Raw genomic sequence first — 15,119 nt, forward strand, 5'->3', positions numbered from 1 at the left:
GAAATGCCCCCCATTCCTATTTGCGAGAAACTTTCCCCTCCCGTTGCCATGGAGAGAGACGGCCGCTGCCTCCCGTTGCCATAGCAACGTGCGGGTACCATGGACCGCAGGATTGCGGGGCTCAGAAAGTCTTTCTGCAGTTCATATAGCCCCGCAGTTTTAGGGTCTTCTGCCTCCGAAGCTGGGACTTGGGGCTAGTCTGACTAACTTCTCCCGTTAGGAACCTTGGCCGAGGTTCTCCTACTCCCAGCCGGGTCATTCTTGCTATTTCGTTGCCACTTGTGTGGAATGTGGCAATTTACCCAGTGTTTTCACGAACACTGTCTTTATATTCCCAGGCAGTCCGTGAAGCCCTCCTAATCATTATACCCCTTTTACAGAGTGGGCAATTGAGGCTCAGAGAGGCCACGCAGTGGATGTGAAGTCAGATGCCAGGCCCTTTCCCGGGGCTTGCACACGCCGTGGTGCTGGACAACCGGGCTCCCTGCCTCGAACCGCGCCGGGACTCAGACCTGTCCCTGGGTGTAGAGGGGGCGGCGGTGAGGCGCCAGACTTGCCAGCTGCCGCGGGATGCCACGTGAGGGGCGGAGACCCTGCGGGGAAGCGATTAAAAGCTGAACGGAGCCGCAGGGGGCCGCTGCGGGGAGGGTCTTCTTGGGGCCGCCTCGCCCCGCCCCAGTCCGGCGGCGGCACCGGTTCCGGCGGCTGCTTGAAGCGCCGGGGCGTCCCGGGCATGAGTGGGGTTTGGGGGACCGGGGGGCCTCGGTGCCAGGCGGCGCTCGCGCTCCTGGCCTCGCTGTGCCGGGCCCGGCCGCCCCCTCTCGGGCTGGACGTGGAGACTTGTCGGAGCTTCGAGCTACAGCCCCCAGAGAGGAGTCCGAGCGCGGCCGACTCAGGTAACGGGAAATCCGAGGACCCCTCTCTTCTTGGATTCTCCCCCTGGCGGTCCTGCCTCCCAGAGCCCCGGCCCCGGGAGCCGCAGAACCTAGCAGAGAACTCCAGCTCAGGATCCTGGAATCGAAACCAGCCCCAGCCAGTGCCCTGTTCCATCGCCCTCAGAGCAAGCGGAGAGATTTGAAAGGGGACCTGGGAGGCAGAGACTCCCCGAGCCCCCTCCCCTGTGACTCTTCGGGGATGTCGCGCAAAGCGGCGCTCCCGGGGTGCGGCGCCCCACGGCTCCCTAGCGTCTCTCCGCTCACCCAGCGGGCAATCTGCCAGGGAAGGGGTCTGTGGAGCGACTAGAAGACCAGGGACACCCCGGCGGACGAAGTAACTCCTTTCTTGGGAGTGTCGAGGTCCCAAGGTCCGTCTGTCGGTCTGCGCGTCCCTTTGTTCTCTCAGCGAACGCGGTCTGAGCCCCCTGGTGTCAGGGAGAAACTTGGGTCTGCGGGCGGCACGAGGTCTTGGTGTCCGTACCTCTCTCCGGCTGCGAGTGGCTGTCTGCGTCTCCGCCGGGGGGTGGGGGGCGGGGGGCGGCGCGGGGGAGGGTGTCTCAGCATCCTCCCCCCGCTCCCGCCCCTATAACTCGCTCCCTCGGTCCCTCTCTGACTCACTCGGACTCACGGCCGGTGCGCGACTGAGCCGGTGCCTCTCGCCGACTTTGCCAAGCCGGCGCCTCCTGCCGGAACCGCACGGACTGCGCGCCGGCAGCCCCGGCGGCCGCCGAGCCCAGGCGGGAGCCCGAGCCGAGGCGAGCTCGCCGGAGCCGGTGAGTCGGGAGCCCGAGCCCCGCAGGGCCCGGGCCCGGCGCGCAGCGTCGGCGTCTCTCGGGAGTCGCGACAGCGGCAATGGCGTGTCGCGCCCTCGCGGCAGGAGCCGCGGGAGGGTAGGCGGCCCGCCGGCCCGCGTATTTACTTGCCGCACCAGCGCCGTTCCGCCACTCTCGCCCGCTGCGGCCGGGCTTTTTTGTCGGAATGCAGACGTCTGGAGGGTCCTGGGCAGGAGGGAGCGTCGGATCGCCTTCCCTTCAGGGGGAGGGGCGGGGGGGCAGTGCGAAGCCTCGAGAGGGTGAGGAGTGGGGGTGGGAGATCCTGCAGGGATCAAGGCGCCGGGCTTCCTTTGGCTCAGCAGACTCAGCCCCTCCTCGTCCCCGGACCCTGACCCCGGTGACGCTGGGCCTCGGGGTAGGCGAGGGTCGCCCCTGTGGTTCCGCACCAACAGCGCGGGGAAGGGAGGAAGGGGCAGCGAGAGGCGGGAATTTCGTCTGAACGCGCGTCTCCAGGGACCAGAAGCCAGAGACTGGAGCGGCGGTTCCTGGAGCAGGTACAGGTGGGGTAAGCTCCCCAGAGACCGCAGGTTCCAGGGCTCTGTTTTCACTTGAGGTTAAAGGTCAGAACTGTTGGCAAGCTCCTGGGTTAGTAACCTGGCCGCTGGGCGGGGTGGGGGGTGGGGGGTAGAGGAATAAAAGGGAGATAGTGAGTGGGCCGAGGGGAGGATTGTGTGTGTGAGGGGATTGTGTGCAGCCTTGGAGAAGTGGAGCGCACCTCAGCCCTGCGAGGCTTGTAGGGGGCGCTACTCTCTCGCGTGCACTCTCCCTGGCCCTGGCAATGTTGGATCAATGGGTTGATTACTGCAGCAGAAGGACTGAGATTAGATCTAAAGAAGAACTTTCAGAGGAAGGTACAGTGATGGATGTTGGAGACGTTGATTCTCCCTCTCGAAGAATCTCTGAATAGAGGAGGCCCAGCAAGTGTTATTAGATTTTGGTTCTCAGGTGCCATCATCTGCTATCCCATCCCTCTTCCCGTATCTCCCAGACACACAATTTTCCCTAAGTTAGAGAGTCCTTCCTGGCTGCCTACCCAGCTCCCTTCCATTCTTTCCTCCAACAATTCATCGCTTGTGGGGGGCCTTAATGCCGGTCCTGACTTCTCAAACCCTAAAGGGGGTAATTCAGGGTGAGAACACACCTGTCGAGTTCCCCCTGGGATGGAGGCTGCTGCCCTCCTCCCCTGTCTGTCCAGAGCAGAAATGCTGCGTACTGGAAAGGGTGTGTGTGTGTGTGTGTGTGTGTGTAACTTTCAGATACAGGGAGGCCTTGGTGTTCTGACTCCAGAGGGACACCCTGCAGTCTGGAACGATAGGAACCTGGTGACCAGGCTGAGAGTGAGAGGTTGAGGAGCGAGAGCAAGCAGCCTCTGATGAATCAGCTTGCCTTCCCTGTAGGCTGCTTGAGCTTGACTTGTCAGCCCTGGGGGACTTGAACTTTGACTGCTGAGTCACAAGCCTCAGGAAGAACCCCTGCACCCTGGGGTCAAGCAAGAGGGCTGAAACGGAGGAGGAGGAGGCAGAAAGAGACCCTTGATCATAGCAAAAAAAAGTGGTTGAGAGTGGCTTTGCCATCTTGGGGTTTAAGTGAGCCCAAGTCTGGGGAGATATATAGTTTGGGACCTGCATCCCAGAGCCACTGTCAGATTCTCCAGTCAGAGAAATGCTGGATCTCTTCATTTGTATTTTCATGAAAAATGCAAGTGACTAGAGCATGCCCCGTTCTCTTTAGCTCTCTGTATGTTTCCCCCTGCCTTCCTCCTACTGAAAGTCTCTAGCACATGAGATTTGTAGTAACACCCTGAGATTCAACAACTGAGATTCAGACTCCACTATCATTTCCTGGGACCCTCCTCTATGTCATGGTCTGTGCTAGGAATTGCACAGGAAACCTTACTCAGATCTCCTTCACTTTCCTGACTTGAAACACCTTCAACAAACTGTCCCAGATAGAAGCAAGTTCTGTTTTACTTTAAACATTCTGAAGGTGAAGGGTCTACTAAACTCTTTAATATACAAACCCCCTCACCCCCCGCTCACCCCTGCAAGTGGACACTGGTAAGCGGTTCTCTTTCTTCTTCATGCTGTTTGCCTTGTGGAGATGAATGAATTTGCTCCTAGGCCAAAGTGAAGACTGTTGGGTGTGGGTAGGAGGGTTCTGGATTTGAGGTAGCAAGCAAAGGTTCAGAGGTGTTTAAAAAAAATTCTGGAACTGTTGGGGGACCCTGAGCTCCCCTGCCCCCACAAAGCTGAAGGCCAGGAATGGTATTCTTGGCCTTACCTGTGGTCATGAGATGTATGTACTGTGGGTCCACTTCTCTACTGACTCTGAAGATGTTCTGTGATTCATTCACCTGGTTTGAAGTTGGCCTTCCACAACACAGATGAGATTTTTTTCCTGCCTGTGATGGCAAGTTAAACGCATAGCATTTCATCAAAAGACAAATATCCTATTTCTATAACTAATCGTTACTCCCTCACTCCTTGCTGGCAGGAAGACATTCCGCAGATGTTGCCATCTTTGAGGAAAGGTGAAGTGTAGGATCCTTTAGAACGTACATCCCTTAGACGATGTTCTGACTTTATAGTGTGTCTTCAGCTTTAAGATTCTAGAACTAGGGTAAAGTATCTAGGAGCTATAGAGCACTTAGGTTTAAAGTTCTAGAAGTTTTCTTCTACTTCTGTCTGTGGGAACCTTACGAGTGGAATGGTAAATCCATCCCCTCCATGTTCCAATATGGAAGATGTGTTCTAACCGTTCTGTTCCTCTGTCCACAGAGTTGAGGGTATAACACAGGGCTGCAGAAAACTAGGACTAAGACTGGAGCATCTGCACCCAGCAAGGTTTCTTTGGGGACTGGGTAAGGCTGTCTGGCGTGGGAAAAAAGCAGGGTAAGGGAAGGTTTTGCCCAAGCTCCGTGGTACCCCTGCTGGTCCTGCTTAGGAAAAGAGGTCTCTGAGCACCAAAGGACTGAGTCACATTTAGGTATTTTCATCCAAGGGGATGTTGAAAGTGGAGGTGAATAGGATATCCAGCTGTGGATGCTCTAGGTACACAACACTGTCTCATCTCCCTTCTCTCTCTCTTGCTGATCTGTTTTTCTTGCTCCATGTTTGGGCCTGAACAGACCAAACAGACTGCTCCTCTCAGCGCTTGCATGTGTAAACAGGAAGGGGGGTGTAGAGGGAAAGAACATTTCTGGGTCTCTGTCTGCCCCTCCCCCCATCACCCCAGCCTTGATGTCCACAACTCAGAGGGGCCCCAAGCCCTGACTAATCAGGCAGAAAGTTACAGTTACCATCTGCCAAAATAGTAATACTAATAAATGCTAAATTAATTCCAATGCTCTGTTAGCTACAGCACTCCGCATTTGTCTCCGATTGATCTCTGAATCCCCTAATGATGGTGGAAGCCGGTGCCCAGTCATAAAGCCCAGTCATAAAGCTGGTGCGGCCATAATTAGCCCGGCATTGTCTCTCCTCATCACAGCTTTTCAGCGGCATTAATTCCTTCTCTGTTTGGACTCTGCTAATTATCCCCATCGGTAGTTCAGTTCAGCCTGGATCTCTGAAAGAAGGAATGGAAGCAAAGTCTCCCTGCAACCCCCCCCCCCCGAATTTTAATCACACCAGCTTCTAATAAATTTACAAGCCATGGCAGAGTTTATTATTAATGGACCACGTCTGTAAGGCTGGGAACAGAATAGCCTCTGTTCTCCCAACACAAGCACGTGCACGCACACGCACGCACACATGCACGCACTCTTGGATATTTCTCAGGGACATCTATCTCTGGACAAGGCCTTTCCAGGGGCCGCTGGTTATGGGCCCAGCACCTGGTGCGTAACCTGCAGTGTCTACACTTTTTAGGGAAGAATAAAGAGGTGTGGGATGAGGTTGGTCAGAATCCTAGTCTCCAGATTTCTACCCGCAGGCACAGAGGATCAGGCCAAATAGTAGGGGACATGTCCCGCACTCTCCTGATTATAACACAAAATGCCTCCCCAGCTTCCTCCAGCTTTCCCCGCAGCCCCCAGTCCCCTCAGGGGCTCTGCTCAGAAGCTCCGACTTTGGCATCAGAAGTCTCAGGTTTAAGTCCCAGCTCCTCCATGTAACGCAATGTATCCTTGAAGAAGTTACTTAGTTAACACCTTTAAGCTGAGTTAATTTATCTTTGAGAGGTGCGTACTAATTTCTTAGGGAGGCGGTAAAGATCGAAAGAGATAATGTAAGGCGCACAGTGCTGACCATGTAGAAAGAAATAAAAAATAATATTACTGGTATTAATATGAATGATTCTGCCCAGAGTCTTTACCCTTCCTAGACTTGGTGCTGTTTCCTCCAGGCTCTCAGGCCTCTGCATTTCTTGCCATGTGATCTCTGGGTCGTGCTTGTCTGTGTCTGGTTCTGCGTCTGAATGCAGGCTCCTGAGTCAGGTTGGTCCCTGCCCCACACAGGGCGGACGGTAACCCATTTCCCAGGGTCTACTAGAAGCCCTGAAGTCAGCTTTCTCCAGTTTTGGGGGAAGCAGAGAAAATGGTCCTTTTCTTTTCACTTCCTCTCCCCAGTTTATCTTTTCAGGTACAATCTGTTAGCAAAAATGCCTGTTACTGTTATAAAATGGATTTTCCTGACATGGAAACCGATTAGAAAAATGGGAACAATAGCAGGTGATAAGAGCTGCTGATGAATTCTAACATTCTGGGTGGGGAGAAGGGGAGGGGGCACCAGGCCTCGGTCTTTGGAGAAAGGAGAGATAAGAAAGCCCAGGGTTACTAACTAATAACCCAGCATTTTCCGGGAAAGGAAGGAGGCCACGAGCCATTACCCCTGGCAAACAGTCTCACTGAAGGTGACAAACAAATTCCTGCCCTCGTGGGCTTCAGGGTGCTCTTCACTTCCCTGAGAAGAGGGGCCTGAGGTCTTTTGGATGCCTTGCTCTGTGGTCTGGTGTCCCCCTTCTCCGTCTTAGAGGGCCCAGCTTTGGGTCCATTCTGTATTATTTGCCACCAGAAAAAGAAACACATGAAGAAAAATAGCAGCTGACCTTTGGGGAGCCCTTCTCATGGACCAGGAACAAAGCCCAAAGTCTTAGTTCATTTAATATTCATAATGACTCTATAAAGTAGAAATCTTTAGAATTCCCATGAAATCGAACAGGAAAACGAAAGTTGGAAGAACGTTAAGTAACTTGCTCAGGTTCACACAATTAGAAATGTGGATGGATGCGCTCTGTGGTCATTCTGGGGCTGTGCTCGCCTCAGCTACCTGCCCAGGGTCTGAGCACTCAGCCAAGTCTACGTCCCCTGCCAGGGCTAGAAGCCACATGCCCCTTCCCAATGCCAGGTCACGGGGGGTGTTTCCAAAGCCTGGCTGTGCAGCTCTTTGCACTCCCGGAGGCTGCTGGGTAATTGTCTAATATGATTTCCCAAACTGGGTGCCCATGGAATACTGGATTCTTCTGACACCTGAATAAAGATGTTTCACACCTAATATTGAGTAATGGACTGGACTTGCTTTTTCCAAATTTCCAAGAGAACGTTGCAAAACCATAGCATGTCCTCTCAATTGTTGATTTTTCTTCCGTGATTTTCTTTTTACTCCTTTGGCGCTCCCTCCTGCTCACCAGATGGCTGGTGACGGTCCCAACGAAACTGGACAAGTAGCAAGCAAATGAGTACTGACAGAAAAACTCGGAGATGTGAGATCTGTAATGTAGTACATATTATGTCTTGGCATGTAGCTATATACGAAATACTTGTATACTTTCTGCTAGTAAGGTAGTTCCTTGTTTGCAATGACAAAATTAAAGCTCTGTCTATTAGTGTTCATGGCTTGCAGGTGTTCTGCCAATGAAACTTTTCCAGACGTGGGGATATTCAAGACTAGACTGGGCAGAGCTAAGTGATTCTAATAGGAACAGAGAGTATTTATTTTATTTTTTACTACATTCCAGGCACTGTTCTGGCACTTTTGATCTCACTGAAACCTCACAATGACCCTAGAAGGTAGATACTCTTATTATACCCATATCACAGATGAGGAAACTGAAGCTTAAGAGGTTAAGTACTTGCTAAAGTCAAACAGTTTAAAGCCAGTGGAGATGAACATTGAAGAGCCCCAGTGTGACCCTAGGGCAGTGATTCTTACTCTCCAGGCTGAAGAGGAAATAAAGAAGGAAGAAGAAAGGGAGGAAAGGGAGGAAGAATATAGAGATTTGGTGGGGGAGGGAGGAGCTTTCTCCCTTACTGGAGGGTTGCCTCGCTTTCTCTTGTCGTGAAGCTAGTGCACGATAGCCATATGGAATATGAAGAGAACTGGATCAGGACTCAAAAGCTGAGTTGCCCATCAAAATTCTATCTGCCTCACAGTGTTGAGGTTTAAACAAGATGAGTGGGGAAAAGGCTTTGAAGGTGACTCGTGCACCTGTGATTTGCTAGAGGGCAACATGTCCTGGTGGGTTGGTCCCAGCAGGCCTGGGGTAGGAAGGCACACTTCGGAGCTGATCTGGCCCTTGGCAGAGCCCTTAGCCCATACAGGAACCTATCCTTCCCAACCTCAGGCTATGTGGGTTGGCTGAGTTCAAGGCCGCATGTAGGGATTTTACAAGGGCAAATCCTGTACAGTCACCTTTGCCCTGGCCTAATTCTGCTCTTTACCAGCTTGCTCACTGCCTTCCATCTCTGGCGGGGGAGAATCCATGCAGGAACAGGACCCCAATCTCCGTGTAATGCCTGTGGGCAAGGTGTCCTGGAAAGAGATTGTCCAGGCAGAAGAAGGGCCTCTTGGTCTTATATAACCAGTATTGAATGCTGGGTGCTGATTCCTAATAATCCATACCTCTGCCTGCTTAATCACAGCTCCCGGGGAACAACAGCAGGGGGGTGGTGTGGGGGGGCACGTGCACAAGCATTCACAATAGCAGCCACACCGAGGAAAACGGATTCCCTCCGCCCACCCCCTTCCCCCACCTCTCTTTTCATTTATGAATTCAGTTTTTTGTCAAGCTGAACATTCAAATGCACTCAATGCTCCGGATTCCCCCATTTCTCCCCCTTTCTCATTAAAATTCTAATTATTACCAGAGCAAGTAAGATGTATGATCAAAGGAAAGCAAAGTCTAGAAATACCTTTTTGTTTTAAGGTGACTCACATTGTAGATAATGCCTGCAGAACAGCTGTAAGTGAGAGCAGATGTGAGGGGCCTTGAGATGCCCGGATACTTAGAATAAGGACCCGTATATCTGTGGAAGCTGTCCTCAAGAGCCCCAGGGGCATTAGGGCCTACAGAAACAGTCTCCAAACCATTTAGATAATGAACTCGTAACAGCACAAATTATTCGATTTAATGCCTCTGATATACATTTGTTCCCATGTTACATACACAGGTGGGTCGTATCGCTGTTCCACGGCTTACCAACCATAGGACCCCGGGACAATCTCATCCTCTGTGCCTCACCTTCCTCATCTGTGAAATGGAAATAACAATCACGCCTCTTTCACTGGAGAGTATTAAACGAGCGAATGCATAAAAAGCACTCTACCTTGGACCTCATAATGTTCAAAACTTAACTAAGTCCAAAAATAAAATGCTCTCAATTACAATTCTCATTTATTGTTTTTAAGATAATAGATGAATAAGAAAGCAATCTGATATTTTTCTTCTTGTGCCCCCAGGATGCGGACACCACACCAGAGACCTTTAGTTTAGAAGTGAGCTTAGGGTCGGCTTTCCAGATCCCTGGCAGTCTCTGGGTCAGGTGCTAATCCCACCCAGCTCCTTTGGCCAGGGAGAGGCTCTGATGTCTCTGTGCAGGGGCCTGGGGTTGCGGTGGGTGGCTGTGATAGTTCATCCAGGCCAGTACCCTACAGTCAGGGAGTCAGAAGGCGGTGCTAGCTCCCCAGAGAGGGTAGCTGACATTCTCACTGCCTTCCCAGGTTCCTCTGGACGGGGGACTGCTTTCCCTGGTGACTGTGTGCTATGAGAGTACTCTGGATTCCCCCCGGGGGGAATTGGCATCTCGGTACTGCAAGCCTAGCTTAGCACCTGGTACCTGCAGGTTCTCAGTAAATGCGGTTAAGAGATAATTATAGCTCTTTTATGTGCCATTCATTCATTCATTCACTCATTCATTCTCATGGGCCAGTTTCTGTGCTAGGCCCTAAGTCAGACAAATATAAAAAACACAGGGTTACAATAGCCTACAGTTGAATCAGAAACAAACAGGGTTGAATAGTGGAAGGACCCCCAGCCTGGACGGTGGACATCCAGACCCTGGTCCAGGCTCCTAGTCTGACCTGTGACCCCAGGCAAGTCCCTTCTCTGGACCACTTCTCCCGTCTGCAAAAGCACAGCCTGACCTCAGTACTTGTAGGGTCATTTCTCACCTTAAATCCTAAGATTCCTGGGAGCACTAGGCCAGGATAATCCAGGCCCTGCAAACCCACAGGCCTCCAGGGGCCACGCAGGTCACAGGGAGACTGGTAAGAACACACCCCTCCAAAGGGAGCCCAGGAGCCCAGGTCCAGTGACCAAGGCATCTAGCCTCTTCCAGAGTTTCCAGAAATTTGTTGTGATGGTGATGATGGTGGTGGAATTTCTCAAATTTTCTATTGTCACCCTAGCCATGCAAGACTCCTCTGCGGGCTTGACCCTGTGCAAACCCTGGCATGTGTGCCACTGGTTTGGAGTCTTCTGACCTCTCAGAGGGAGAAGCAGCTTTGGGCTCTAAGGGTCATTCCAGAAGGGGGATGTGGGGAGTTCTTTGCTTAATGACTTAGTCATTAAGCAGACCTCTGCTTAATCATTTCTTCCAGAGGGAGGCATCCCCCATGGCTCTCCTGGGATCCCGGGATTCCTGCTCGGGGGCAGGGGTGGGCTGGGGGCAAGGCAGTGAGCGTCCACCTCTGCACCAACCACAACACTCAAAAGTATCAGCTTTACAGCAAAGCTCTCAACTGGCCATGGAAATGGGAAAAGCTGGCTACAAGAATCACTTGTATGTAGCTTGGAAATAAGCTGTGTGGCTCCAGTTCCAACTTCATCCAAGTATTTACTGAGCCTACTGTGTGCAGAGTTGAGAGTCCCAAAGAAGCCTGAGACCTAACACCTGACTTCCAGTCAGCTGGTGTTCCTTGAGCTCCACCTCTGGGCTCCACGGTGGGGTGGGGGTACCGTTAGAGATGGAGTTGGCAGAGCCTCTGGTGCCCAAGGCCACACAGCCTGTTGAGGAAGAGAGCTGTATACAAAAAATGACTCTGCTCTCAGTCTGGCCCTAGTAACAGCTCTAATAGAAATTCAAACAGCATCCGCCTGTGAACGCTTCACGAATTTGGACATTTGCTTAGGCTGCTATTTAAATTACTTTCCCTTCCCGGTGCACATGCCACATGCCACGACAGGCAGTAGGGGCGGCAAGGGAGGCAGTCCAGGTGCTCCCGGGGCTGGCACTGGGGGAGGAGGGAGGGGGGAGGGTCAGGGGAAGGGGGAGAAGAGGGTGCGGGTGGGGGGATCAGCGGAGGCCCGTGCCAGGCTGCAGACATCTCACAAAGTGGACGGCAGAGCACCACCCCGAAAACCACCTCTCCTCTGGCGGGCAGCTTTCTCATGAGTGTTCTTTTCTCTTCTCCCGTCTTTGTCCCTTCTGTGTGCTCCCCTCTGCCGACACCCTCTCTTGCTTCTGCCCACCTCTGTCTGTCTCCGTCCCTCCCTGCCTGGCTCACGCCGAGGGCAGGCACCTCTGTCAGCCTCCTCGCAGTGGTAGTGATTGTGTGTGGCGTGGCCCTGGTGGCAGTTTTTCTCTTTCTCTTTTGGAAGCTGTGCTGGACGCGCTGGAGGGGCAAGGAGGCCTCCAGTCCCACTTCTGCTAACCCTCCCCCGGAGGTCCTCCAGGGCCCCAGCTCCAGAGGCAACATGGCAGACAAGCTGAAGGACAGCAGCACCCTGGGCTTCCTGGAGGCGGCCGTGAAGATCAGCCACACGTCCCCAGATATCCCGGCCGAGGTGCAGATGTCAGTCAAGGAGCACATCATGCGTCATGCACGGCTGCAGCGACAGACCACGGAGCCAGCGTCATCTACCAGGTGAGGGCGGACCTCTCCCCTCCCTCGCCCCCCACGCCTCCACATTCTCTGACTCAAGACGTTAATGAGATTCCAGCCCGTGAGGAGCAGAGGCCAGAAATAATAACACATGTACTCTGATTGGAGACTGTAACAGGTGATGGACAATGCAGTGGGTAACCAACTGGGAGGGGGGCACCAGGAAAGGCTGCAGAAGAGGGGAACCTTGGAGGTGGGGCGCTGTGCTCCGGGGCATGCGCAGGGATGTGTATGGGTGGGAGGTGGGGGCTGAGGTTGGAGGTAAGGAGAGATTGCAGGCAGAGGGCAGAGAATATGCAAAGGCCCAGGGGCATAAAAGTTCATGGTGTGTCTAGGGATATTCCAGTAAAGCCTTGTTGATGGAATATAAGACAAGATGTTCCTAACATTTTGAGAATGAGGATGACTTTATAACCTTTGACACAGTTCCCTGCCGGACAGCAGCTGTATCCATGGCATTCTTTAACCGAGAAAACCAAAAACAACTCCCACCGCATAATAACAAACAACCTACTCTACATTCAGAAACAGAAGTGGTGCGTATTTATTCAAACCTAGGGCTCTGGCCGGCTCCTGGGTCCCTGTAACGTCTCCCCAGGCTCCCGGAGGACCAGCTAAAGGGAAGGAGACCAGGTCTTCAGCTGTGAGTTCAGGAACGAATGTGCTAGGGGTCACATTTTCAGAATTTATCGTATGACCTCGGGCAAGTTGCTCACCTTTCCTAGGCCTCACTTTTCCCAAGAATAAAATAGGGCTCATGACTCGTAAGGTTGCCATGAGGAGCCAAGGAAGGAATCCATCAGAGCTGGATTCTTTGACAATCCGGAGCCGACGCTATTTCACTTACTACACATCTGCCCTAAGTGCTTTTTATGTGTATCAATCTGGTTCCTCCTCACAGCAATCCTGTGCGATTGCTACTTTTACTAACCTCATTTTGTAGTGCAGGGAAGTTAAATAACTTGACCAAGGTCCCATAGCCAGACAGTGGCAGAGCCAATATTAACCTATGCAGTCTGACTCCCAAGCCCAATCACTGTTAACTGTGGTCCGTGGTAGAGCTGGTGAGGATGGCGGAGGGACAGCCACAGCCAGGGTAAGAAAGGATGGTCCTTCTCCTAAGGAATCTCATGGTTTCATGGGGGGAACCAGAGTCACATCTACTAGGAAGAAACCCAGAAAGTAAGAAAAAAAATGACAGCAAAGACTACCATTGAATTGAGCTTAATACGTACCAGGCCCCATTCCACCTCCCTTCCGTGGACTTGAAATGCTCACAACCACCTGCGCACAAAGTGTGTGCAGACAGAGGGTCGGCGAGCAGGAGGAAAAGAGCCTGCAAAGGGTAGGATGAACCAGGGCAGCCGGCAGGTGTCAGCCTGCACGCCCCTCCCCCAGAGCCCTGACCACCCTCTCCCTGCCCTCTCCTCCCAACCCCCTGCCAGGCACACGTCCTTCAAGCGCCACCTGCCACGGCAGATGCATGTCTCCAGCGTGGACTACGGCAACGAGCTGCCGCCGGCGGCAGAGCAGCCCACCAGCATTGGCCGAATCAAGCCTGAACTCTACAAGCAGAAGTCGGTGGACGGGGATGATGCCAAGTCTGAGGCCACCAAGAGCTGCGGGAAAATCAACTTCAGCCTGCGCTACGACTACGAGAGCGAGACCTTGATCGTGCGCATCCTGAAGGCCTTCGACCTCCCTGCCAAGGACTTCTGTGGCAGCTCTGACCCTTACGTCAAGATCTACCTCCTGCCTGATCGCAAGTGCAAGCTGCAGACCCGGGTGCACCGCAAGACCCTGAACCCCACGTTCGATGAGAACTTCCACTTCCCGGTGCCCTATGAGGAGCTGGCCGACCGCAAGCTACATCTCAGTGTCTTCGACTTCGATCGCTTCTCCCGCCATGACATGATCGGAGAGGTCATCCTGGACAACCTCTTTGAGGTCTCCGACCTGTCCCGGGAAACCTCCATCTGGAAGGACATCCAGTACGCCACAAGTGTGAGTACAGCCTTGCTTCCTGGGCTTCTGGACGGTTCCTAGGGTTGGGGTGAGTGGGCTGTGTCCCTATCATCCTCCATCCTAGAGACAAGTGGGCCTTTGCCCTTCAGAATGTGAAGGGGGACTCTGGGAACGACCAGTGGCTCTGCCCGCCCTGGGAAGGTCCTTGCACACTGCCCCAGATTGGGGTGTGGGTTGGCAACGAAGAGAATTTTTGTCCATTGCTTCTGATTACACGTTCTGGGTGGTTCCTCCACCTGCTCAGCCTCGGGTCTACCGCCTATAAAATAAAGCTATCTAGCTCTTTGATCATTGGAGAGGATTGGGCAGGTCTCTAGACTGAATCAGACAGCAGCATCTGCCAAGTGCACTGATGTGTACTAGAAGCCTGGAAAAGGCAACTGAGAACAGGGCATGTTAATCAGGATGAATGGGGTTATGTTGCAGCAACAAATAATCCTAGGATTTGGTAGCTTAGAGCAACGAAGATTTAGTTCTTGTTCACACTGTCCATGCTTTGCAGCTCAGCTGGGGATTCTACGTTCCCTGTGACCCAGGGGTCTGAGCAGATAGAGGTTCCGTTTGGACATGTGCCCCCATAGTTACCACGTCGGGAGAAAGGGGATGTGGGGAATCACGTACTATTTCTCAAAGCTTCCACAACGAAGGGATATATATGTTAACTTCTACCCGCGTTTCGTTAGCCACAGCAAGACACATGGCAACTCAGGAGGGCAGGGCAAAGAAATCCTACCATGTGCCCGTAAGGGGAACTGGAAGCACTCAACGACCAACACTAGTGACTACCACACAGCCATTCCCTGCCCAAGCCAGCCCAGAGGACACCTGGCTGATGCACACGCGGGACGGAGGTGCTGGGCCGCTTACGATCCACTGCAGTTCACCAGGGAAGGTTTCAAGGAGCTGAGGCTCAGGCTGGCTTTTCGGAGGGAGGACAGGTTTGGCACAGCGAATTAAGAGGGCATATCCGGAGCCCTTTAGTCCACTGTAGATCCCACAGGTGTGGGGGAGCCTCTCTCTACGCCCATCCAGGCAGTGAGAGCACAGCATGGGTGTTCCCATCAGACACCAATGGCCTTGTGTCTGGGGTCTTGAGTGCTAACTGGTTGAGCCCCCTCGGATACTTCTTGCACTGTTTCTCTGGGATGGGGCTCACCCCACTCAGTCTGCAGGCCCTCCTTCTGAACAGCCCATTCTCAAGGTCTCCGTGTTGGATCTGTGAGGAT

The 15,119-nt window shown here is 53.0% G+C and overlaps 1 protein-coding gene across 4 annotated transcripts in view; it reads left to right on the plus strand.

The window, feature by feature from the left end:
• Window positions 1-679: 679 nt before the first annotated feature.
• Window positions 680-15,119, plus strand: part of SYT6 (synaptotagmin 6) — a 60,122-nt gene continuing 45,682 nt past the window's right edge. For all 4 annotated transcript variants that reach the window (XM_046026776.1, XM_046026787.1, XM_046026798.1 and 1 more), the window contains exons 1-3: window positions 680-896; window positions 11,502-11,850; window positions 13,314-13,872. In XM_046026776.1, the coding sequence (XP_045882732.1) occupies window positions 734-896; window positions 11,502-11,850; window positions 13,314-13,872 (1,071 nt within the window). In that variant the 5' untranslated portion in view covers window positions 680-733. The remainder of the gene's footprint in view (window positions 897-11,501; window positions 11,851-13,313; window positions 13,873-15,119) is intronic.

Source organism: Meles meles, chromosome 1 (genome assembly GCF_922984935.1).
Source record: "Meles meles chromosome 1, mMelMel3.1 paternal haplotype, whole genome shotgun sequence".
NCBI lineage: Eukaryota > Metazoa > Chordata > Mammalia > Carnivora > Mustelidae > Meles > Meles meles.